This window comes from Crocuta crocuta, unplaced genomic scaffold, assembly GCF_008692635.1.
Source record: "Crocuta crocuta isolate KB4526 unplaced genomic scaffold, BGI_CrCroc_1.0 scaffold93, whole genome shotgun sequence".
NCBI classification, from domain to species: domain Eukaryota; kingdom Metazoa; phylum Chordata; class Mammalia; order Carnivora; family Hyaenidae; genus Crocuta; species Crocuta crocuta.
Genome location: NW_027529641.1, coordinates 8,195,572 through 8,222,066, shown reverse-complemented (window position 1 = coordinate 8,222,066; position 26,495 = coordinate 8,195,572). Strand labels below are relative to the sequence as shown.

Below are 26,495 nucleotides of genomic sequence, written 5' to 3'. Positions count from 1 at the left end.
CAATGCTATAGTCATTCATACAGAGCATCCATTACAAATAAAGTTGTAGAAAAACCTTAAAGCATGAAGTAATGTTCATAATTAATAACCAAATCACAAAGCTGCATGAAGAGTATAGCATATTTAAATATATATTAAATACACACATATGTATACACATACATATGCACATACGTACATACACACATATGTACAGAAAAGACTGGAAAGACATAATAGACGGGGTTGTAGGGTGACAAGTGTATTTTGTTTTCTTGAGTTTTCTATAGTAATTGTATATTTTCTATAGTAATTATATATTTTATATGTAATTCTTATATATAGTAATTATATTATACATTTTTATAAGGAGTATATTTTTCATTGTTTTATACCTCCTATTAAATAATAGTATCTTATGAGAAGCTCAGGGAAGGTAATGCCCACACATAACAGAAAAGAGAAGTAAAGATGAGACAGGGAAAGTGATTTGTCCTAAGTCATATAAGTAGTCGGTTATGAAGCCATGACACTGATCCTGGTTTGCTGATTCCAAATCCACTACTCTCTTCATTATACACACTGCACTTCAACAAGCGAGTACACTGATCTCATTTAGGAATTACCGGCCATGTATGAGCCAGGGCAGAGCGATGATTAGGATTAAGCTCTAAAGTCAGATAAATATTGATGATTCCACAGTACTATATAACCAAGATGTATGTGAAAGTGCATGAGTGTACATGATGTCCATTTAATTTATTCAGGGGTTACTGAAGACAGAAAGGAATAAAGGAAACCAAATCTACCTGTTCTATCCTTTCATAATGCTTTTGATGTAGGAAAACGGGGTCTGGGATTAAGACCCACAGGTGTCAGCCTTTCGAGATGGGGCCCTAGGTGTGGGCCTTCTGCTTGATCCGGACTTCCATGCACTTCTTGTCACCCCAAACATTGCCTCCCACACACAAGGTCTCGCATTGAAACATGGGGGTCAGAGGAAAAATGGCCAGTCCCTTGTCACTTGCCAGATGTTATCATATTCACAGCACCCTGTATTTAGGAATAAAGAGGCTGACCCAGTTATGGACACAAGCTGGCAGTCACCCTTTCTGATGGTGGAGGGGCTCCAGGTTTATCATTTCTAAGTCACGAGCAATACTGCATCATACCGAGGATACTATGTACATCATATCGGGGTGAAATCTGATTAAGTTGGTCTAGGTCATACTGAACAGAAAATAGCAAGATGAAGCTCTCACAGTTAGTTTTTGGAACTCAGTAGGTGCCTCTGACTGAAACTGTGCCAACTTAAACTAGTCCTTCTAGCCTTCTGTTGCTAAGAACTGTCGAGAGTAGCAGTTTGCAACAGCTGTTCCTTTGAACCCAAAAATCAGGGCCACGGGAAAAGTAAGCATCTCCCTGCTACAGAAAAGCTGTATAGCCTCTGACTTCCCAAAAACAATCACCACAGGCCCAGCAAGTGCACAGGCAGCTGTGAAGGAGAATGGCTCTAAAAAGTAGCCTACGTAGTCTCCAAGATAAATAAACAAATACCAATGCCTCACATCCAGCAGCCATGATCATATGGGGAGTCAAACTGTACTCTTACTGAATGGGACTGGATACACTTTAATTTCTGCCCCACCCAGAAGCACATATTACTGTACTGGGAGCTAAGTCATGATATGGAATGAAGGTTGTATCTAACCAAACCCTTATTGATCCCCTACAATGTACACAGCACACTGTCTACACCTTTCCTAGATCTATTCCTAAAAGTTAATCCCCTTTTTGAATTGAAAAAAAAAAATGTGAAATAGCACCCATTATCAATCTATATTATATGTATCTCAGCACCTAAGATCGACTTGCAAAATTGATTTTTAAAAAATTCAGTGGAGAGAAAAATCAATGCAACAAATGCCAAAATATAGTCATTACTAAAGACATTTGTTCTAAAACAGCATCATGCTGTGATCCTTAGAAATACGCTATTCGTAACTGATTTACAAGAAGGATGGGTTTTAATATGAGGTAGCTTTTAGAAATGAGTCAACTTAAATTCCTTACACAATTATAAAATATCAGAGTAAATCCAAGGATATAACAAAATTTATTTTTAAAATTACTTTCAGGTAAAATCAAAGTCTATGACCTTTATCAAAAGGTTTGCATTTCATTACTCACCAACTGACAGCCTTCTAGGGAGTTGACTAGCTGAGCATTCTGACAGGAGAGAATTGAACCAGCCAAATTCAGCATTACACACACTGCAGAGAGCAGCATGAAAAAGGTTATCTGGAAACAAACCAAACAAAAATTGATTATTAACTTGGAGAAGTTTGAAGGAAAAGTGATTTGGCTTTAAAAAAGCTTTCAGTTGATCACAAAACTGTATGAATAACAGTTATATTTTTTAAAGGGCAGTGTTATTTCTCCATTTGAATTACATTGTAAAATATCTTAGGGGTTAAAATAGCTTAGAGGCTAAATATCTTGAAAATACTATAAAACTACAAAAACAGTTTTATACAGTCTTGAAAATAACAAGTTAGAAATTACTAAAGAAAACCAAAGGAAAGAAGTTTGTTTATTAGAAGGCCTTTAAATGTATTTCTTTTCTTTTCTTTTTTTGTGGAAAACTTCATACCTATGCAAAACCAGAAAGACAGTTAAATGAGGTCCCACATACCTATCACCCAGACTCAACAACTAACCAACTCATGGTCTATTGTGTTTCATTTATACCCTCTCCACTCCATATTACTTTGCAGTAAGTATCAGACACTGTATGATTTCATCCTTAAATATGACAGTTAATTTCTAAAATAAGACTTGTTTTTGAAAACATCACCAAAATAATGTCATCACCTCTAGAAAATTTATCATTCATTAATATCAAATGTTCAATGGTTCACGTTTCCCTATCTCATTTTGAATCCGTTTACACAGGATACAAAGGAGTTCCATATAATGCAACTAATTGTTCTGAATCTTAGGTATTTTTTTAATTTATGGATTTTCTCCTCCACTGTATTTTTTTCTTCCATGAAAGTTATTGAAGAAACCAATTAATTTGTCCTATAGAGTTTTCTACAGCCTAACTTTGCTGAATGTCTCTTCCTATTAGTTAATATTTCCCTATCCTCTGGATTTCTTGTAATTTTGGTGGTTACACACAGAGGTTTGATAACATTCAGACTAATAGAAGGCAAACTGTATCTCTATGATGTTGGCAGCCCTTCTTAATGATTGCCTAGATCATTAATTTGTTAGGGTTTCCAAAATAGTGCTAGCATAATGCCATCATTTCTTCTTTGTTTATTCTCAGGGATCAGTATATAGAATACTTTTCCTCATCAATTATTTTGTCACTCTAGAGTACAGTTCATATAGGAAACCAGGATGTATGCTTAATTCTTTATTTTCCAGATTTCAAAATAATTAGTTGATATGGTGCTATTTTACTAAGTAAACTCAGGCCTATAATGGTTAGTTAATACTCTTGCTGCACCTATGTAAATAATCAGGTTAACTCTAATGAAACAAAACTTTAAACAAAACTCTTCTTGTAACCAAGAATAATCTTTAACATTAATATAATCAAGAGAGGAAAGAGTGTCATGAAAACTTGTTAAAGACTTTGAAATAGGAAAAAAATACTGTATATCCTGTCTAGTGCACTCTTTTGAGTTATTTGTGTCTTTCATTGTCTTTAGGCTATTTTACAACTCTTTACATTGTAGAATAAGCCTAGTAATGTAAATTTTTTTTGCATTTTATTTATTTATTTTTCATTCATATACCTTTATTTATTTATTTATTTTTTTACATATAGTTTATTGTCAAGTTGGTTTCCATATAACACATATATGTGAGGGTTTATTTCTTGGCTCTTTATTCTATTCCATTGGTCTACGTATCTGTCATTAATGCCAGTACCACACAGTTTTGATTACTATTGCTCCAAAACTTTTGAAATCAGGAAGTGTGAATTCTCCACCTTTGCTCTTTATAAGGATTTTTTGGTCATTTAGGGGATTGCTTAAAATTCCATATGAATATTAGGATGAATTTTTCTATTTCTGAAAAACGTGGGTTTTTTGAGATTTTGATATGGGAAGCAGTGGATCTGCAGATCACTTTGGCACTACTGACATCTTAAAATATTTAGTCTTCTAATCCATGAACATGGGATGTCTTTCCCTGTATTTATGCATTCCTTAATATCTTTCAACAATATTTTATCATCTTTAGTGTAGTCTTTCACATACTTGGTTAAAATATTTACTTTTTTGTGTTATTGTAAATGAAACTGTTATTCTAACTCCCCTTTTAGATTAATTATTGTTGTATAAAAATACAACCAATTGTTACACTTTGATTTTGTATCCTGCAACTGTGCTGAACTCACTTATTCATTCTAAGAGTTTTTTTTTTTAATAGAACCTTTACAGATCTACATATAAGATCATGTCAATTGCAACAGATGATTTTACTTAATCCTTCTCAGTGTGGATATATTTTATTTCATTTTTTTCCCTAACTGGCTAGAATTTCCAATACTGTTCTCAATCATAGTGGTGAATGTGGTCATCCTTGTCTTATTACTGACCTTGGAAAGCTTTCAGTATTTCACTATTAAGTGTGAGGTCACCTATGGGTTTATTTTTTTATATATTGCTTTTACTATGCTGAAAAGGTTTTCTTCTATTTCTAGTTTTTTAAGTATTTTTATCATAAAAGTGTGTTAAATTTTTTCAAATGCTTTTTCTGTATTAACTAAGATGATCAAGCTTTGTTTTGTTTTTATATTTTTTTACATTTTTTTTTTAACTTTTTTTTTAAGGTTTTTTTAATTTATTTCTAGAGAGAGAGAGAGCGTGAGCAGGGGAGGGTCAGAGAGAGAGGGAGTCACAGACTGAAACAGGCTCCAGGCTCTGAGCTGGCAGTCAGCACAGAGCCCGATGCGGGGCTCGAACCCACGAACCGTGAGATCATGACCTAAGCGAAAGTCGGACGCTTAACCGACTAAGCCACCCAGGCGCCCCTACATTTTTAAAATGTTTATTTTTGAGACAGAAAGAGATGGAGTGTGAGTGGGGGAGGGCCAGAGAAAGAGGGAGACATAGAATTTGAAGGAAGCTCCAGGCTCTGAGCTGTCAGCACAGAGCCCGATGTGGGGCTTAGACTCACAAACTGCAAGATCATGACCTGAGCCGGGTTGGACACTTAACTGATTGAGCCACCCAAGCACCTCTAAGATTTTTTTTTTTTTTTTTTTCCAAATAATTCTATTAATGTGGCATATTACACTGCTTTCCATGTGTTTAATCACCCTTGCACTTCAGGAATAAATCCCACTTGGCCATGGGGAAAAAGTAAGATTTTAATATTTTTTTATGTAAATAAAGTCATGACATTTATTTTGAAACTGTATGCCTTGACTCCGCTCTGGGATTCTATCTTTTCCAGTACCCTGCTGGGCCACATGTACTACTGGCATTGGCTCACAAAAGGTGGGGATATAAGGGTTATTTTAAGCCTCAAACAGTCATAAACATTTGCAAATTCAGGCCAGTGTTTCTTTGACAGGTCAAATCTTTAAGTACAGGTTGATTTTATTTGGTGCCATGTACCAATAGCCACACCTGTATACTTCTTTTTTTTTAATGTTTTGTTTATTTCTAGGAGAGAAAGAGAGAGACAGCGTGAGCAGGGGAGGGTCAGAGAGAGAGGGAGTCACAGACTGAAACAGACTCCAGGCTCTGAGCTGGCAGTCAGCACAGAGCCCGACGCGGGGCTCGAACTCATGAACCGCGAGATCATGACCTAAGCGAAAGTCGGACGCTTAACCGACTAAGCCACACAGGCACCCCCACACCTGTATACTTCTTTCCTAGGCATTAGGCATACACTTTAGATTTCAATGCATATATATGTGTGTGTGTGTGTGTATTGCTATATATATATTTTTTGATATATATCAAAATATATGACATATCATTTGATATACACACACACATATTTACTCCCATCATTTTCCTCTTTCTCTCTCTACTTGATTGTGTACCTCCAGTCTTCATGCTTTTGGTGGACAGACCACATTTAAATTCTTTACTCTCACCTTGTTCTTTTTAAAATATGGACATCCAACTCATAGTTAAACCTTTATCCTAAGCCACTTTAATACATTCACATGTTTTGACAATGGGAATTACAACTATTCCATGGATATGATCTTTGCCTCAAGAATGTGGTTTAATTTGCCATTGCCTCTCACTTTTATTTTTTATTGGTTGGGGATTCAGAAGCACTTGCATATCCACACACTTCTGTATTCTCTCTATTCTATTTATCACTGAATAGGTACCAACCAAGTGTTTTCCAATTTCATCTCTTTCCTTAAAGTTGCTAGATGAAGCCACAGGCACCAACGTTCATGTTCCCAGGGTTCTGTTTACTAACTTAGAGTTATAGGTTCATTAGGTGCATGACCTGCTTCTTCAAGTTACCACAAAAGTTACTTTTATCAAATGCTTTTCCATTACCTAGCATATATGGTCATTTTCCAATCTCCTCTGTATCAGGGTAGGATTTCTGGATCTCTTTCTGGACCAATCAGGATAGGATAGGTTAAAAATAACTCTAAAATCTCAGTGGCCTAACACAACAGAAGTGTATTTTTTGCTTCCACTGTATGGCCAAAACAGGTCAAGTGGGTTTTGCCTCAGATTCACCCAGGCACTCAAGTCAATGAAGGCTTCACTTCAGCGATGCTCTTACAATCATTTCAGCTATAGAACTTAAAGCTGCTGCCAGGAGGTGTTGTATTGCAAGATCTGTTCACATTTCAGTGGCCAAAGAAGCCACATGGCCACACTCGACATCCAAGGGGATGGGGAAATACAGTTCTACCAAATGCCCTGAAAAGAAATAACCTGATTATTTGTGAACATCCCTAATAACCACAACATCCATATATTGTTCTTACACTGTAAATTCCCTCTGTTACTTTGTCTAAAAAAATGATGTATGGTTCCATTTATGTTGATGACTCTTATTTTTGTCTCCCTCCCAGACTTATTGTACAATTATACAAAAAATTGTTCAACATTTCTACCTATGCATCTCAGAGGCTCCTCATACTCACTTAGCATAGAAAATCAAACTCAGGAAAATCTTCCTGAAGTGCTGTTAAACCACTGACATCACCACCATCCTTTTTAATTTCCGACATTAGAGCTGTGAGACATTTTCCATTCACCCTCCCTTACTCTGACCACATCTAATAAATCAGCAAGTCCTATTAATTCTACATAAGAAATCTCTCTCCATCCTTACTTGTGCCACTGTACAATTTCTTTTCTTTTTCTTTTTAATAGAATTTATTGTCAAATTGGCTTACATACACCCAGTGCTCATCCCAACAAGCGTCCTCTTCCATTACCATCACCCATTTCCCCCTCTCCCCTATCCCCCACCAACCTTCAGTTTGTTTTCTGTATTTAAGATTCTCTTATGGTTGCCTCCCTCCCTCTCTGTAACTATTTTTTCCCTTACCTTCCCCCATGGTCTTCTGTTAAGTTTCTCAAGATCCACATATGAGTGCAAACACATATCTGTCTTTCTCTGACTTATTTTACTTAGCATAATACCTCCCAGTTCCATTCACATTGCTGCAAATGGCACGATTTCATTCTTTCTCATTGCCAAGTAGTATTCCATTGTTATATAAGTCACATCTTCTTTATCCATTCATTAGTTGATGGACATTTAGGCTCTGTCCATAATTTGGCTATTGTTGAAAGCACTGCTATAAATATTGGGGTACATGTGCCCCTATGCATCAGCACTCCTTTGTCTCTTGGGTAAATTCCTAGTAGCACTAGTCCTGCATCAAAGGGTACTTCTATTTTTAATTTTTCAAGGAACCTCCACACTGTTTTCCAGAGTGGATGCAGCAGTTTGATTCCCACCAACAGTGCAAGAGGGTTCCTATTTCTCCACATCGTCGCCAGCATCTACAGTTTCCTGATTTGTTCATTTTAGCCACTCTGTTATGAGCTAGTATCTCAGTGTGGCTTTGATTTGTGTTTCCCTAATGATGCCACTCTATAATTTCAATGATCATCATCTTCTCCATGAATGGCTTTTCTTTGTTCTTCCTGCCTCCAGTCTTGACTCTCTTGACTCTGGGACAATAATTATCTTAATAAAATATAAATGGATTATCAAAAGCAGGGATTTCTTTTATTCACTGGTTACCCCAAGAGCCCAGCTAGGCATTTAATATATATTTGTTGGATAAATATACCATTTATATGGTATGAACCATATAATGAACCATAAATGAATGAACACCATTCCTCTGCTTACAACTCTTCAGTAGCATCTCCTTAACCAAATAAAACTCTTTGGCTTGGATGTCCAAGGCTTGACAAATCTTATAAATGGCTGACCTGGCCTTTGTCTATTTCCATAGCCTATGTCCAGCTGTTCCTGCCACATCCTTTACCATCTAGCTATAGTGAGTGTCTTAATTCCTGGAATTCTTTAAATTTCTGTTCATGCTATTTTCTTTTCCCCAAACATGCTGCTTTCCACCCTTGGTTTCTTCACTTGATTCTTATCCATCCCTCAGCCATCATCTGATATTGACCTCTTGAGAAGCCTTCACTGATTCCTGTAGATGAGGCTAGATTCCCTGTTATAGAAGCAGAGATTGTGTGTATCTTGCCCACAACTGCATTCTCAGTGACTGATACACAGGAGGTATTGAAAAATATTTACCAAATAAATACAAGAAAGGTTATGGTGAGGAAATACATAAGCCACTGCTGCACAATGATCAAAATGGAAATGAGTATCTGCAAAAAGGAGGAGAAAACAATGTCACTGAGGATCAGCTTGACAGTTCATCACTTACTGCATAAATGCCAAGCAAAGAATAAGATTACTAAATGTCAGCTGTTATTACTATGACTACACAAGTAGGGACTAATGGACCATTCATTCATTAACTCATTCAGCATATTTTGAGCCCCCAGCAGGAGGCAGATGCGTAAAAAGTGGTGTGGATGCCAAAATGGATGGACGCATACTCCCCTCTTCACTCAGGGCCTAATGAAGTCACCCAGAGTCTACTCTGCCCACAATCTGTTATATTTTGGGGAATGATTTGAACTGGGAAAGGTTCTTTGTCTTTACCTTTACATCTTCAAAGATCAGGACTGCTGCAGTGGCTCTCCTAGACCTAATTTCAAGTGTTAGTACAGAACCAAACTAATTTTTAGACATGGATATCAAGATACAATTCTAGTCCATGTAAAACTCTTCAACTTAGATTTTCAAAAACGTTCAGTCCAATCTCAAGCAAGCAATGAACACACATTCTTGGTGGCCACAGAACTATGGATACTTTGTGGCAGAATACTTCAAAATTTCACTTTGATTCCATGAACTTTCGCCCTAGGATAGGGAAAACAATTTTGAAAATATGAGACCAAGATGGAAAAGTTAACTTGTTAACACGGATCTGAGTATTTAGGAAGATTACTGATCTAGCAACAAAATGTTTTTTGAAACTATAAGAGCTAATTAGTCCTTTAAAGCATAACTTATGAAACAAAATACATCACATATTAGTAAATGAGATAGGTAAATGGGTCTGAGTATGTAATGGGCTAAATGCAAATACAGGGAAACACATGGAGAAAAATCCAACAAATGATGGCTAGAGTTGTCATAAACTCAGCAATTTCTCTTAAGAATTAGAGCCCAGTAATTAGGAATCAGTGCTGCCTCTACAAAGCCCAAAACACGGCTGATTACATTTAACTAGAAGATCTCCTATATAAGGGCATGAAACAATGACACATTTGTTGCTTTATAAAAAATGGCGGGGCGCCTGGGTGGCTCAGTCGGTTAAGTGTCCGACTTCAGCTCAGGTCATGATCTCACGGTTGGTGGGTTCGAGCCACGCATTGGGCTCTGTGCTGACAGCTAGCTCAGAGCCCGGAGCCTGTTTCAGATTCTGTATCTCCCTCTCACTCTGACCCTCCCCTGTTCTCTCTCTCTCGCTCTCTCTCTCTCTCTCTCTCCCCCTCTCTCAGAAATAAATAAAACATTTTTAAAAATTGGTTAAAATGAGAATCTAAGTTGCCAAATAAGGAAAAGGCATTTTTAAGTTTTATAGGGTACTTGTGTAGGCTTGTTATTTCCCAGTGAGAAAATAAGAAAAGCTCACAAACGTACAAAATGAAATAACTACCATGAAAAGAAATGATTCGCCAATGAACAGTCACTATGCTGTTCTGTTTCCTTAAAAAAAAAAACCATCTTTTTCCTTTAAATTTCACTTCCAATTCATCTTTAGACATCAGCTATGTCATTATAGTTACTCGACAGAAGTTTCTATGTCATTTCTTTATATGGCATGACACTTATAAACCTTTTAAAATCTGCTTCCTTCCATATAAATCAGAAAAAAGAGATTGGGTTTACAAATGTGTATGGAAGCCCGCTGTATTCCCCATGACCCCCCTTAGGGCTTGACAATTTGTAACCAGAGAACACGATTTTGATACTCAGGAACTCTGGAGTACCCCAAGGCCAGATAAACTACAATGGAGCTCCAAAATGGCCAAGTCAATACATGTTCTGTTTAATAAATGGAAAGGAAATTAAAAATCCTTTTTTTCTCATCATATATTCATAATAGAATTCTTGGAACAGTTGACAATTCTCTGTAGTTATGGAATAAATGACAATGTTTTATTTACATGCTAAAAGTAAAGTCATGCTAAAAGTAAATCAAGAATTTATATTATAGCAAAACCACTAGGATTGGGGCGCCTGAATGGCTCAGTCAGTTAAGTGTCCGACTCTTCATTTCAGCTCAGGTCATGATCTCACAGTTTGTGAGTTTGAGCCCCCATGTCAGGCTCTGCACTCAAAGCAAGGAGCCTGCTTGGGATTCTCCGGTCTACCTCTCTCTCTGCCCCTCCCCCACTCATGCTAAAGCACGCATTCTCTCTCTCTTAAAAATAAATAAATCAACATTATAAAACCCTACTAGGATTCATATGAAATCTTAATGGATCCCAGATAATCAAAATTCTTGGCAAAACTGGCTTGGGGCCAGGGTGGGGGTGGGGGAGAAAAAAAGAGTGAAAGCAAAAATAATTCTGAGAATGCAAAAGTGGATATAAATGAAGATGTGATAGAATTATTTTTAAATCAAAGGAAAATACTAAGAACAACTCTATATTAATACATCAGAAAACTGATGAAAACACTTTCTAGAAAATATAAGTGACCAAAAGTAATTTGAAGAGAAAACCTGAACATCCTATTAAGGAGATAGAAGCAGTAGTTAAAAATCTACACACCAAAAACACTAGACCGAGACTTTTATAGGTGGATTTCTTCAAAACCTTCAAAAACATGTAATCCTTATATAACATGGCAAAAGAAAAGCAGCCCAACTCATTTATGAGAATAGAATATTTCCTACTTCCTGGGCAATCCAATGCTAAAGCCATGAAGCATAAACAGAGCAAGATACATACATGGGAGGAAAAAGGCAAGGGCCCTAGGAGGGAGCCAGAGCCCCAACATAGTGAGGAGGGTATATGCCCAGAGGGTAGTTCCTGCAGAATGTCAGCTCAGCACTGGGGGACAAAGGGCATCCCCATGTGGGAGGGTGCAGCAGCGGCAACAGGAGACTTGTTATGTATAGGGGGATTGATCAAGTAAACATTATGAGGATAATATCTGAGTTGCTCATTGTTGGAGAAGATAAATACAAATATAGAGAGGGGCAATGCTAGAATAAACACTGCAGTGTTAGAACAGAAATGATGTTATCAGTGTAATCTCAGTGTTTTCAGTAGATAGTGGACAGACCCAGAAAGTAAGGAAGCCTCAGAATAATGGCCTAGAGACACATGGCAGCTGAAAAAGGTTAGTACTGGCCAAATCAGGGCTGGTTTGCGTATCAAATAATGATAGTACAAGATTATCACCCATGAATCTACACAGTACAGTACACAAATAAAAATAGACAATGAATAAACTGAAAATTTGGTGAGGAATACAGTATTTACAAAGCCTCAAAGTATCTCCACACCACTTACTCATTTACTATAGAAGGAAACAGAACAATTTCACAATAAAGAGGAATGATGAAAATTCAACAAAAAAAACAAAAAGAAAACCCAAAAACAAAATTTCTTTAACCAAAGTGAGCAAGATTACAATATAACAGGACAAATTAATATTTTGTGCCACTGATAGAATCCAAAAAGAAAAACATTGCCATCACTTAAGGGGTATTCCTGCCGAATATGTGTAACTTGAATCTGATCACAAAGCAATAGCAGACAAACCCTAATTGCAGATGTTCCACAAAGTAACAGCCTACGGTCCTCAACTGTCAACATCAGGGAAGTCAAGAAAGGACTAAGGAATTGTATGCAGATTGAAGGAGACTAAAGAAACATGATAACTAATGCATTCAAATATTTGGGGGGGCGGGGGAAGAGTTCCTTGCACTGTACTTGCAACTTTTCTGAAGTATGGGTATTAAAAAAATAAAATAAATGTAATCTCAAAGTCAATAATACTACAAGATAGGAAAATTACATGCTAATTCCCTTTAGGACCAAAGACATAAAATTTAGAATTTTTTAGCAAGTAAAAAACTGTCTTTTAAATGTATCACCCACAAGAAGGATTTGCAGGATGGTCAGATATCAGAAAAACCTGTGTTGTTACACTAAACTGTATCAAAAAGTATAATGAACTTACAGAGTAAAAATAAAAATTTAATCACATTAGCAGATTAATAAAGAGCATAATAAAAATTTTTTAAAACTATTCATAATTTTTAAAACTATCTCTAAGCAAACTAGAAATGGGAGAAATTTAAAAATACAAGTAAAGATATTTGTGGGAGGGGAAATTAAAAGCAAACCTAGTCGATGTAGAACTTTAAAAAAGATTCCCTTTAAAATCAGGAGAAAGGAATCAATAACATCTTTGAAGCCTGTGTTGCCATTTCTTTTCAAAAACATACTGCAATTTCATGGGGCACCTGGGTAGCTCAGTCTGTTAAACATCCCTTAAACATCCGACTTCAGCTCAGGTCAGGATCTCACAGTCTGTAAGTTAGAGTCCCACATCGGGCCTTGTGCCAGAAGCTCAAACAGAGCCTGGATCCTGCTTCAGATTCTATGTCTCCTTCTCTCTGCCCCTCCTCTGCTCACGCTCTCTCATAAAGAAAATAAAAACATTAAAAAAATTTTAAAACAAGACACATTGCAGTTCCACCCAATGCAAAGAAGACTAAAATAAAAGGTGTAAGAATTGGAAAAGGAGAAAAAACCCTTATGATGCTATAGAATCATAATAGCATAGTATTGGCAAAGCGATAGCAAATAAATCAATTTGGTCCTAGACATAAATTTATTTATAAATGAGATATTGCTTTATAATAAAAGAGCATATTATAAATCAGTGTGGAAAGGATAAACTATGAGAAATTGGTGCTCGGCAATCTCTACAGGAATAAATATGAAAATTATATCCATAAATACAAAAAAAGATTAAAAACATAAATGTGGGGTGACTGCGGGACTCAGTCTGTTGGGCCTGACTCCTGATTTCAGCTCAGGTTAGGATCTCACAATTCATGAAATAAAGCCCCACACTGGGCTCTGCATTGACAGCACAGAGCCTGCTTGCAATTCTCTCTCATCTCTGACCGCCCCCCCCCTTGTGCATGCACTCTCTCTTGCTCAAAATAAATAAACTTAAAAAAAACCCATAAATGTGTATGTAAGTCAAAATTTTAACACTGATTAGGATAAGGGAGACTTTTTTTTAAAGTACTACACTGATAATTTCAACACATTAAAATTAAATCATCTGTATGACAAAAGTGAAATGTAACACTATTTGCATGAAATGGATTATATATACAGAACATATAAAGAAATCTTACAAATCATTAATTTGTCAAAATTAATGTCAATAATGTCAAAAAGTGAGTTCAAAAACAAGTTGCAAAAGAGTATAGTCTGATACCCCATATATGTCATCAAAGCTCAAAAAATACTACTATATATTGTTCATGTATATACACATACATGGCAAAAAGAGTTAAATAATGCAATGGAACGATATCCACAAACTTTAGACACCTCTGAGAAGGGTAAAAAGAAAAACTGTTAAGGGCCTAATCTGGTCTGTAACGTTTTATATTTCAAAATGAGGTTGCCTGGCTGGCTCAGTTGTAGGAGCATTCAACTCTTGATTCCAGTCGTGAGGTTGTGAGTTCAAGCCCCATGTTAGCTGCAGAGATTGCTTTAAAAAATAATTTTTTAAAATAAAATCTGAAACAAAATGGTAACTCATTAAATGTAAATGGTTAACATCTCTATGGAAAAGTGCTGGGAGAAGGTATCTGCCTCAGATGTAACTAAAAGTGGGTGTTGGGTAGTAATTTTCACATACAAAGGAAAATGCCAGTTTAAGGGGAAAGCAGTGAGGCGAGGGACCACTAAGCAGGACGCTTAGTCACAAGATAATTTATATACTGAAATAAAATGCAAACCAAGGAGAAATGCCTTCAAGGACCAATGATATTCTAATTGGTGAAATAAAGGCAAATTCCAATTCAACTGAATAAAAAACAAAATACCCAGTTAGCCTACCACATTCTTCCACACCACTACACACCCTCCAGGCTCTTCTAAATGGCAGTAGTTAGTCAGGCGTTGATCAAGTCCACATTTTTTTTGAACTAAAGTATTTATCTCATTTTGGGGTTAATTTGTAGTATCTTCCCCCCAGTTAAACTTACTCCCTCACTGAATAATTATTTGTTAAATCTCTGACTATGAACAACATTTTGCCAGAAGCTATGGAGGAGTATTAGGAGACTGAGCTCTTTTCTTCAGATTTATTTAATCCATATAACAAACTATAATATAGTTACTGTTTTTCCAATCTTACAGATAAATTGAGATTCAGAAAACTTAAATATACTCCTAGTCACCATGCTGACATAGCATGAGCCAGAATTCAAATTCTATTTGTCAGACAACCTCAGAACCCATGTCCTTTTCACTATACAACTAACTCTCAAGTCCAGGGGAGATCTTATGTCTAACTGTCCTGCTCTACTCTATGTGGGCTATACTCACAAGATACCATGAGTTATGTTTTCCCATGAAATCACACAATAGAATCAGGCTTGAAGAATACTGCGATAACTTTTGAACCAGTAACTCCTAATCTATGATTTAGAAGACAGTGAAAGAAAACCTGAAAAAAAATTTAACTGCTCCAGACCAAAAAGATTAAAAAATTGGGGCACCTGGGTGTCTCAGTAAGTTAAGCATCGGACTCTTGGTTTTGGCTCAGCTCATGATCTCAAGGTTCACGAGTTCCATCACGGTGTCAGGCTCTGTGCAGACAGTGCAGAGAGACTGACCAGGATTCTCTTTCTCTCCCTTTTCCTCTGCCCGTCCCCTGCTCATGCTCTCTCTCAAAATAAATAAAAAAACAGCAACAACAAAAAACATGTTTAAAACATTAAGGAACAAAGTTAACTAAAATCCTCCACACCGGACATTGTTATCAAGAGCTTTTATACTTCCAATATAGAATAATCACATTTCTACACATAACATGGGCATCATGAGCTCATTTTACAGGTAAGGAAACATTTGTATACAAGTAAAGTAACCTGCCTAAATTCACATAGCTAGTTATGTGAAGCCAGGATCTAAACCCAATAGGCATGATTAATCAGTAACAGTTTTACCTACTTTTTTGTACGCAGTGAGAAATTTATTTTAGATCATTTTAAAGCAACTTCTACAAAATACTATTTACCTTAATAATTTGTAGCAAACTAAAAATATTGTTTTTAAGATGCTGGTTTTGAGTCATGAAATTACCATCTCATGACTCACGATTGGAAAACGCATAGTGCTTAACTGTTTCAAAGATACTGTATTTATTACAACCACAGCAGCAAAAACAAACAAACAAACAAAAAAACCCTCAAAAACAAATAAAAAAGCTAAATGGAACTAAACGGTCGGCCACAGAGTTGAAAATTATGAATATAAAAAACTGTTATTCAGAGAAAACACAATATGCACATTGCTTAAATGATGCATGATGCTTATACACATAAAAAATATATAAATATACAATAGCTGTCTTAAGGTAAAAAAGAGTATAGGCAATTACATTTTTATTTTTAATTTATAAAGGCTTTTATTTTAACTTACAAATTGGACAAGTTAAGAGCCCAGAGAGTAGCCACTTTGCTTTTTTACTTTCTTGGCGCCAAAGCAATTTACCGATGTGTTCTTTCTTAAACACCTGTTCCAGATGATGGTGCAAAGTTTTCCAACTAGTTGTATAAAGCTAGCAAATTTTTTATGCCAAAATATACAGACAATAATCCTCTCCAAATATTTTTTATAAGAAGTTGGAACCAAATAACTTACAATATTAAAAGAGAACAGAAGTTTGCAAACACATCCTAAAGCCACACACATTTAAGCGTTACAGAAATATGCTCCCTCCCACCCCTACCCCTTGACTCAGTGCCTTTGACACCACCTCCCCTGGAGCCCGAATTGATCTCGGACTTCAAGAGGAGGGAGCAGGGCCACCTGTCCCAGGTCTGGCCCTGGCCTCCTCATCTGCCAAAGCCTCACAGTACTGTGCTGGCCAGTCCTTGGGGTCTTGATTATGCACTTTGGCCACAAACTTAAGAACTTTCATCTTGCTGGTTTCCAGGTTGGTCCGGGGACCCCACTGGAATTCATAGTCTACAGGATCAGTGTGGGGTATCCGCCGGTACTCCAGGTAACGCTGTCGCACAAATTCTTCGGTAATAAGTTTCTTTGGGTCCCCGAAAACTAAGTGCTTCTTTGTGGGGTACACCCCTAAGCGACGCAGGAAGTCCCAGACCTCCGTTTCCTTGATAGTATTGCCCTTCATAAAGATGAGACCTAAAACAATCATCAGGAGGCCGGTAGTGGGCGTGCCCTGATCGCCTCTCACCTCGGCATCCTCCTCCACCGGTTCCAGAGTGTTGATCAGAATGTAGGTATTACTTTTGGGTTCCAGTTCCACCAGCTTGTACCCGAAGACGTATTCGAGGCGCTCGGCAGCCAGTTTGAGGAGGTCAGGGAAGATGTCCTTGTAGTCACCGATGACGTGCTTCAGGATGTCAGCGCGCTTGATTGGGATCTTCTTCTGGTCCTTGATCAGCAAGAACTGCACCAGCTCGGCCACCTTCAGCTCCAGCTGCTGCTGGGATCTGGGCCCCACCTCAGGAGAGGCCTCGGCCCGGCGGCCGCCCTGCGACGACGTGCCCCGGGACTCCCGGGAGCCTCCCGCCCCGCGGGAGGTGCTCGGAGCCTCCTCCGCGGCGTCGCGGCCCCAGTCCCTCTCCCTCTCGGCCTGGCTGCTAGGGCGGCCCCGGCTCCTCGGTTTCTGCAACATGTCCCCGGCGGCTGGAGCCGTAACGGGCGGCAGCAGGGGCGGCGGCGGCAGGCGCGAGAGCAGCGCGCAGCGGGAATTGTGGGTTAGCGCACGGCCGTCTGGGCGACCTTGGGCGGGGCCGGAGGGGGCGCGCGTTGCATCACGGAGACTGCGCTTGCGTCGGCGGAGCTTGCGTATTGCGTCACGAGGGCTGCGCGTTGCGTCAGGGGCGTTTGCCTTGCCGCCGCGCGTCGGCGGAAAGAAGCGGGGGTCTCCGTGCAGCCTCGTGAGTCACAGCCCTGGTTTTTGTTGTAATTAGAAGTGTTGTCCTTACCAAGCCCCCCACATAGAGAACAGGAACCGAAACTCCTAAGCAAGTGTGCGGCTGATTTTAGGACCATAAGGGCTCAGGCAAGTACTGCAGAGAGTATTAAGAGTTTTAAAATCGCGAGTATTTTCAGATGGAGGGAACTCCAGAGGATGAATGTGAGAGAAAAGTAAGGGGAGGAGGAAGGTTAAGAGTATGGAAGTGAAGTAAAAGCATTTCTCTCTACATACAGCGACACTGACAGAATAAAAGACCCAGATGACTCCATCTGCTTTGCTTTCGCCACTCCCTCGGTTCAGGTTCAAATCCGCCTAAGCATTTACCACCAGTTACTTTCTCTAACGCCCTGAGGAGTTTATGAAAAATGAATGTATGGTAAAGGCAGGCTTGCCTTTCAGGTAGGACTCGACCATATTTTCGCTATTTCAGTATTTATAGTCTATGCATTAAACTCCCCCCTGCTAGACAACCAGGACACGCCACTATATAAAGCCCATTATAATCAAGTGTTCTTGCTTATTTCTCTTGGAAAGCACTTGCTCATGTAAACTGCGTTGGGCCACACCACGATTTTAGCAGAAATAGGTAAGAATGCTACAAACAGAAACGTGCTCTCTCAAGAGATTCTCAGTTAATTTTGGGCATCACTGATCACGAACTGCAATAATGTGAATCTCTTAAATTTCTTAATTTTTAATATATTAGCCTTAGGGCTCAGAAAAGAGAACCCAGGGGTATCATTCCTCATAATCTGTGATGTGTGCCCTGTGTGTGTGTGTGTGTGTGTGTATTTAATTGTGCAACCCTAATAGCCAACATGAGTCATTTCATTAACTCAGACCATCTGCAGTCTGCTGCCATTACTTCTACAGATCTTAGCAAATGTGTTCCTTTTCTATTTACGGACTTGCAGAGAAGAAACTGAATTTCCTACTTTGCCTTTTTAAAGCTGCCCAGAAGTGGGAAAACTCTTCAAAGAACCAAATCAAATTGAGTTCCTCTTTAATGCAAATATATTCAAAGGAAAGCAATTCAAAACACATTATTTGAATAATAGCATCAAAACACAACCTTATTAAAATTTCATTAAGTGTTAGTAACATAAAATTTTTGTTTGTAATTCAATATGAAAATGCAATCTGATAATGGCATTGGAACTGCAATACTAAATGTAAAATGATATTCCATGTTGTGATGCAAGTATGCTAAAATCTAGTGAATTATGAGTAATGACTGTTCCACACACGATCCAACAGTATATCCTCAAGCATCAGTCTTAATGACAGAAGCCTACTAAGAAAAACAAATATATCATCAAGGCACTCCTTTTTTTTTTTTTTTACAATGAGAAAATTTTCCTTACAGATTAGGACTTCATGTTAAACCTCCTGAAATCAAGAATTCTGCAAAAGTTCCCTCCAGTAGGATCAGCTGTACTGTGAATTTAAAAAAAAAAAAAGAAAAGAAAGAAGGTCGGAAGGATCAGCAACCAACAGAAAACAGAAGTGCAAAATGAAATGAAACCCACTGTTAACAATTAGGCTTCATTTTCAGTGTAAATCTGCAGTGTCCTTCAGCAGCATCTTTACTCAGCAGACTGTCATACTCAAAATAAGTCAGAAAAGATACCAGTTAAAGCACCTCTCTACACTGTATCCAGGAGAGTGCACCTGAGAAAAGACATACATATAATAATATGAGAATGAAGTTTAGGCATCACATGGAGAAGTCACCCAGACCCACACTCCATTTTACATTGACAGGGGAAACCATGGATGTTTGGGGGAAAACGTGATGATAATGACACAAACACTAATAATACATACAAACAACAGCTAATAATTATTACAAAGACTATTCTAAGTGGTCTACGTATATTACTTCATTAGTCACTACAACAACCCTATAAGGCCTGTGTGTTTATTATGTTTCTCTTCTCACAAAGGAAGAAACTGAGGCACAACAAATTAACTGTGTTGGAGTCCTATAGCAAGTAAGTGGTTCTGAATTAAGACAGTGTGCCTTCAGAGACTGCTCTTAACTATATGTTAAAGCAGAGAGAACATAAACATAGTGTCCTTAAAAAAGCAAAGTTATGGAGCCCTATAGACCTAGATTAGAAACCTGTGTAGGGGCACATGGGTGGCTCAATCAGTTAAGTGGCCGACTTTGGCTCAGGCCCTGTTCTCATGGCTCGTCACATGTGTCAGGTTCTGTGCTGACAGCTCAGAGCCTGGAGCCTACTTTGGATTCTGTGTCTCCTCTTTCTGCCCCTCTCCCACTCACACTCTCTCTCTCTCTCTCAAAAATAAACATTAAAAATATTTTCAAAAAATAAAAAAGAAATCTGTGTAATATCTGGGCACCCACTGACACTCCTTTCTGTTTCCAAATCAACAAAATGAGAGTACCGTAGTCTCCCCTTGTCCACAGGGAATACGTTCCAAAACCCTCAAAGGATGCCTAACACTGCAGATAGTACCGCATCTTATATATACTGTTTTTTCCTGTACATACATATAACCTATTACAAAGTTTATAAATTAGGCACAATAGATTAAAAACAATAATAAAGTAGTACAATTACAACAATATACTATAATTGAAGTTATGTAAATGTCATCTCCCTTAAAATGTCACCCTTCTCATGTGATAAAATGCCTACAGGATGAGATGAAGTGAGGTGAATAATTCAGGCACTGTGATGTAGCGTTAGGCCATTGACCTTCTGAGAATATGTCAGAAGGATGATCATCTGCTTGCAGACCACAGTTGACCAAAAGTAACAAAAACTGTGGAAAGCAAAACCACAGTAAGGGGGGACTGCTATAATAATCCAGGCATTAGGGAACTAAGGAGATAGGTTTGCCAAGTACCTCACCCAACAGTGGGACAACGTAGTTGATCACAAGTTTACTTCATTAGAGGGTTTATGTTAAGGAAAGTATCTGGAGACTTTAGAAAACTGTATATAGAAAGATGTTTACTGCAGTGAAACACATGTACATACAAAAGTCAGGGGGGAAAAGTCTGAAAAAAACATTAAGGTGCTATTAAAATTATTTTAAAAATGAAATTTAATGTTGATTGTCTTGCTTGGGAGATAGAAATACATTCTCAATGATTTTAACTTCACAGTGACACCATGCCGTTAACAGTTATACACATTCAAATTTTCAGTAAATGCAGTGTGACCTGAATATGACATTTGTGACTTTTTGTTCAGCCAGTGAAGTAATAAAGACAAGTGGTTTAAAAAGAAAAACATTTTCAAATAGTTTATGGTAATGACCTTAATGGTTTTATTACTAGACAAAAAAGTAAAAATTCTTTGAGGCAAAAATTAAGCTAGCTAAGATTTCAAATGCAATGAACAAAGAAATGCCTACTATCACTTGTTATTTAGATGTCTGAGTAATTAATTGCTTTATTTCATCTCCTTGGTAGCAAATGACTGCCAGCAATCTCTAATCATCTTTATTTACTAGATTCTCCTCTTCATTCCCTAGTATTTCTTGCAGACTAGATTCTCCTCTTCATTCCCTAGTATTTCTTGCAGAACCAGAGAAAGGTTTAAAATTTTCTGCTGGCAACCTAGTGCAAAAAGCAGGGAAAGGCTTTTTGGGGAGAAAAGCAATGATAAAAGCATGCAGCCCCATGTATGAGCAGCTTCACTGCCTTTTCCAGTGAAAGAAAGTGGGACCTTAGGCAGCATGTGAGCAAAGGAGTTGGAGTGGGGGAGGCAGGTACTATTTTGGTGAGTAGACAGGAGGAAAAGGATTCCAGATATTTTTAATGGCTGTAATAAAATTCCTTGTGTTCACTCATAACAAAGATCCACACAGCAGGACTACACGATAACACTTTGTTGTCGCTCTTGAAAGAATACTTTTAAGTGTCAACAGAGCTTTCCTTGACTGGTGGAAGGGGGTGGAGAGGTGCAGCTTGATGAGATAGCTCTTTCTAAGCATTGCAGCCATTTGGTCCAGAAGTACCTTCTCAGACTCTCTTTTCAAGAAATAAAAACCTTCCAGTTACCCAGTTTACTTATGAAAATCATTAAGGTCTGCTAAGTTATAAAATTAGAAACACACAAGGTCTCTGTAGTGGTCAATAAGTTTCTTTTTGTTTGCTTGTTTTTGCCTCTTGTTCTGCATTTTTTCCCTTTAGGAACTGGTTCCCATCTCTAGGAGACCTTAGTAAGGCTCTACCTGTCTTTCCTGAGTGCACATGGTTCAGGCCAGCCATAGCGACTGGTTTGGAAAGTCTAGTCAGCATCCTTTCAGAGGCTCACATAGGCTCTCCTTTCCTGAGCTAACAAGCTAAACAGTGATGGAAGCCTAGCCCCCTTTGCCTTTGCTTGGGTATAACCTGCTTCATGGTGACTGCCAACTCAAAGGCAATCCTAATGCCACCTCCTGGATCCTGAGTTCAAGGTCAGACTCCTAGGGATAACTACTTAATGATGCAAGTCAGATGTTCTTTTGCTTTATCTGCTTCCGGTTGGTTCTCCTCACTTGGAACTGAAAAAATTATGGCCAAGCAATATCCAAACCCAATTAAGCAGGGGAAAAGAGGGTACTAAGGAATGAGACTTTGTTTCAAAAGGAGGGGGCTAGACAAAGTTAATATTACCTGTAAGGTTATTGAGTGTAATCAGATATTATCTGAATACAATTTGACATTTTTATTATTTCTTGGCATATTCTATGGTTGATGTATGCACTTAAGATTTTAATTGCTGGCAATAAGGCCAACATAGAAATCATGAAAGACTGTTTTTCCCTATAGAATGTGCATGTGAGCTAATCTGGTGATTTACCTCTGCAGAAAGAAGTTTCAGACGACCTAGAACGTATTTGAAAGCATTTGCTATTCTAGAGTAGCTGTGTTCTCCATATTTAACCCAAAGCATTTCCCTACAGGTCATACCATTCAAGATGCCAGAAGCCTCATTCTTTTCTTCTAGATTTCACTTTAGCCTATAACAGAGGTAACTCACAAGGCAAGGGCACCAAGAAAGAGAATGGACAAAGTTAATACCCAGAGAGGGATAAGACAGGTAAGTTTTGAGAAAACTGAGCAAATTGAAATGGATTAAGAATAAAAGAAGTGAATTAGAACAAAATACAGAAATAATGAAGGCAGACAAGAAAGATCCCACATATGCATAACTGGTGGTTCTGAAGGAGACAACAATTATAAACAGAAAACTAGAAATAATATTCTGAGGTACTTTAGAGGTGGCTGTAGGAATCCTGGAGAAATGGTATTTCTGCACAGGTCCCCTGTCTCTGATACCCTCTCCTTCCTGGTTCCTTCCCTTGAGTTAAATTAACAACTGAAGCAGGGATGCTTTCAAGGCTAGCGAGTACACCAAGACTATGGGTTCTCCAAAATCTGCAGAGAAGAGAGCTAGTACAGGGCTTCCTCCTTCCTGAGATGAAAGTGAGAGCTTATGTACCTGATAAGGAGAAGGCCTGCCCCTTCCCAAGGCCTGGGAAGACCCAGGATCACATACTTTCAGCCTTCAGAAACCCATGTCTCCCCTCTGAGAGCCTGCAGCTATCTTCTTTCTGAGGCTGGTTCTCCAAAAGCCTCCCCCAGACTGCTGACTTATTGCCCACAGCAGAAGCCTTACAGGCAGGTCAAATGCTATGGAGGCCTTGAGCAGTTTTGCTCCTTTTCAGCCTGGGCTCCCAGAGGCTGCTTCATGGTGCCTCAGGAGACATGTAAACAGTGTGTTCTTTGATTCCCAGTGGCTTATAAAAAAGTCTGCCGTGCCAGAAACTTCTGGGCCTCTCACCACTTGCGCCAGCCTAGTATTTTACCAGCAACTCCCAAAAGCGTGATCTGTAGAGGAAAGAAGGAAGTGCAAACCTGGCACAAGTGAAATAAGAAAACAACTCATTAAAGATGACCCAAGAATTTGAAAAAGTAATAAAATTGACAGCTGCACTGACCACGAAAGAACACTCAAATTGATTTAAAAAAAAAAAAAAATCAGGAATGCAGGCACCTGGGTGGCTCAGTAGATTAAGCATCTGACTCTTGATTTTAGCTCAGGTCATAATTTCATAGTTTGTGAGATTGAGCCCCACATCAGGCTCTGTGCTGACAGTGCGTAGCCTGCTTGGGATTCTCTTTCTCTCTCTCCCTCTCTCTCTCTCTCTCTTTCTCTTTCTTTCTCTGCTCCACTTGCATGTGCTCTCTCTCAAAATAAATGAAATGTAAAAGAATCAGGAATGAAGGGGGGTTTATCACTACCAACCTTAAAAATGAAAAAAAAAAGACTATAAGGGGATGCTACAAGCAATAAACCACTGTATACCAACAAATTAGAGAAATTTGATGAAATGGAAAAGCTCCTAGAAAGATACAGATTTCAGGAAGAAACAGAAAATCTGAAGAAACAAAGATTGAATTAGTAGTTTAAAAAGTTCCCATAAAGAAAACCCAGGTCCTGATGGTTTCATTGGTGAATTCTACCAAAATTCTTTAAAAAAGAATTAAGGGGGCGCCTGGGTGGCTCAGTTGGTTGAGTGTCCGACTTTGGCTCAGGTCATGATCTCACAGTTCGTGGGTTGGAGCCCCGTGTCAGGCTCTGTGCTGACAGCTAGCTCAGAGCCTGGAGCCTGCTTCGGATTCTGTGTCTCCCTCTCTCTGACCCTCCCCTGCTCTCACTCGCTCTCTCTCTCTCAGAAATAAATAAAACATTAAAAAATTTTAAAAAAAAAGAATTGAGGCCCTTTAAAAACTGTACTAGAAAATGAAGAACTAATTCCCAACTCATTTTGAGTGCAGTACTGTTTTTATACCAAAACCAACCAAAGACATTATTAAAAAACTACAAATACAGATGCAAAATCTTTATCAAAATAGTAGCAAACCAAATCTAACAATATATAAAAAAAATTGATAAGATTATCTATCAAAATCACAGCTGCATTTTTAAAATAGAAATTGACATGCTGATCCTAAAATTCATAAAGAAATTCCAGAATAGCCAAAACACTCTTTAACAAAGTGGGAGGACTCACGCTTCCTCACACTTCTATAACAATGTCAGAACTTAACTAAAACACTATTGTAATCAGGGGCGCCTGGGTGGCTTAGTCGGTTAAGCGTCCGACTTTTGCTTAGGTCATGATCTCGCGGTTCGTGGGTTCGAGCCCCGCGTCGGGCTCTGTGCTGACAGCCAGCTCAGAGCCTGGAGCCTGTTTCAGTCTGTGACTCCCTCTTTCTCTGACCCTCCCCTGCACACGCTGTCTCTCTCTCTCTTCTAGAAATAAATAAAAACATTTAAAAAATAATAAAAAAATAAAACACTATTGTAATCAAAGCTGTGCGGTACAGGCACAAACATAAGACATATTGTTATGGGCTGAATTGTGTCTCCCTCCTCCTCAAATTCATAAGTTTAAGTTTCAATTCCTACTACCTCAGAATATGACTGATTTTGGAAATAAGGTCTTTAAATGGATTAAGTTGAAATGAGGCCATTAGGGCGGGTTGCTAATCCAATAAGACTAATGCCCTCATAAGGACACCATCCTTCTTCATCACTGGAAGAAACACCAGGGATATGTGCACACAGAGAGTAGGCCTTGTGAAGGCACAGTGGAAAGGCAGCTGTCTGCAAGTCAAGAACAGAGGCTCATGGGACACCACACTTACTAACACTCGGATTTCTTACTAAAATCTTGGATTTCTGGCTTCCAGATTGTGAGAAATTTTCTGTTGTTTAACCCACCCAGTCTGTGTATTTTGTTATGGCATCTCTAGTAACTGATACACATGCAGAGCAGTAGAATAGAAGTGAGTGCAAAAGTAAACCCATACATCTATGGTTAACAGATTTTCAAAAAAGGAACCAAGATAATTCAACAGGATAACAACAAATGGTGTTGGTATAATGGATATCCACGTTCAAAAAAATGAATTGGACTCTGACCTCACACCACATCAAAATTCACTCAAAGTGAATCATAGGCCTAAATGTAAAAATTAAAATTCTAAAACTCTTGGAATGACGGGAGCAAATTTTCATGACTTTGCATTCATCAATGATCTCTTTGATAAGACACTAAAAACACAGGTGATAAAACAGGAAGATTGAGAAGTTGTATTTCATCAAAATGAAAAACTTGTGTGTGTCTGAGGATACTCAAAGGGAAAAGGCAATCTGCATAGTCTGGGGGAAATTATTTTCAAATCATGTATGTGATAAGGGACATACATACAGAACATATAAACAACTCTTGCAACTTAGTAAGAAGACACAAATCCAGCTGTAAAACTGGGCAAAGGATTTGAATAGACATGTCTCCAAAGATATAAGAATGGCTCATTCACCAGAATAGATATAAACAAAAAAAGAGGTAAGTAATATCAAGTGTTAGCAAGGATGTAGAGAAATTGGAAACTTCATATATTTCTGGTGGGAGTGTAAAATGGTACAGCTTCTGTAGAACATAGTTTTGTCATGGGGATGTGGGGTGTGACTGCTAAAGAGTATGTGATTTCTTTTGGGGGGTGATTAAAGTGTGATAAAATTAGATAATGATGGCTGCATAACTCTGAAGTATGCTAAAAAACATTGTATACTTTAAACATATATTAATTTTATATGTTAATTATATCTTTATAAACCTGTTTTAAAAAGAAC

General features: G+C 38.2%; 2 protein-coding genes across 2 annotated transcripts in view; both read right to left on the bottom strand.

Moving 5' to 3' along the window:
* Positions 1 to 26,495, bottom strand: part of ENTREP2 (endosomal transmembrane epsin interactor 2) — a 448,581-nt gene that overhangs the window by 132,643 nt on the left and 289,443 nt on the right. The window contains exon 3 of the mRNA XM_077762351.1: positions 2,170 to 2,280. Within this exon, the coding sequence (XP_077618477.1) occupies positions 2,170 to 2,268 (99 nt within the window). The 5' untranslated portion in view covers positions 2,269 to 2,280. The remainder of the gene's footprint in view (positions 1 to 2,169; positions 2,281 to 26,495) is intronic.
* NSMCE3 (NSE3 component of SMC5/6 complex) lies at positions 15,625 to 17,617 on the bottom strand. Its single transcript, XM_077762404.1, has one exon. It carries the CDS (start codon positions 17,518 to 17,520, stop codon positions 16,660 to 16,662), a length of 861 nt encoding a protein of 286 aa, XP_077618530.1. The 5' UTR covers positions 17,521 to 17,617; the 3' UTR covers positions 15,625 to 16,659.

What these genes read in the sequence shown, in the direction of transcription:
- NSMCE3 (XM_077762404.1), bottom strand. Translation starts at nt 17,520, where the DNA reads ATGTTGCAGAAACCGAGGAGCCGGGGCCGCCCTAGCAGCCAGGCCGAG.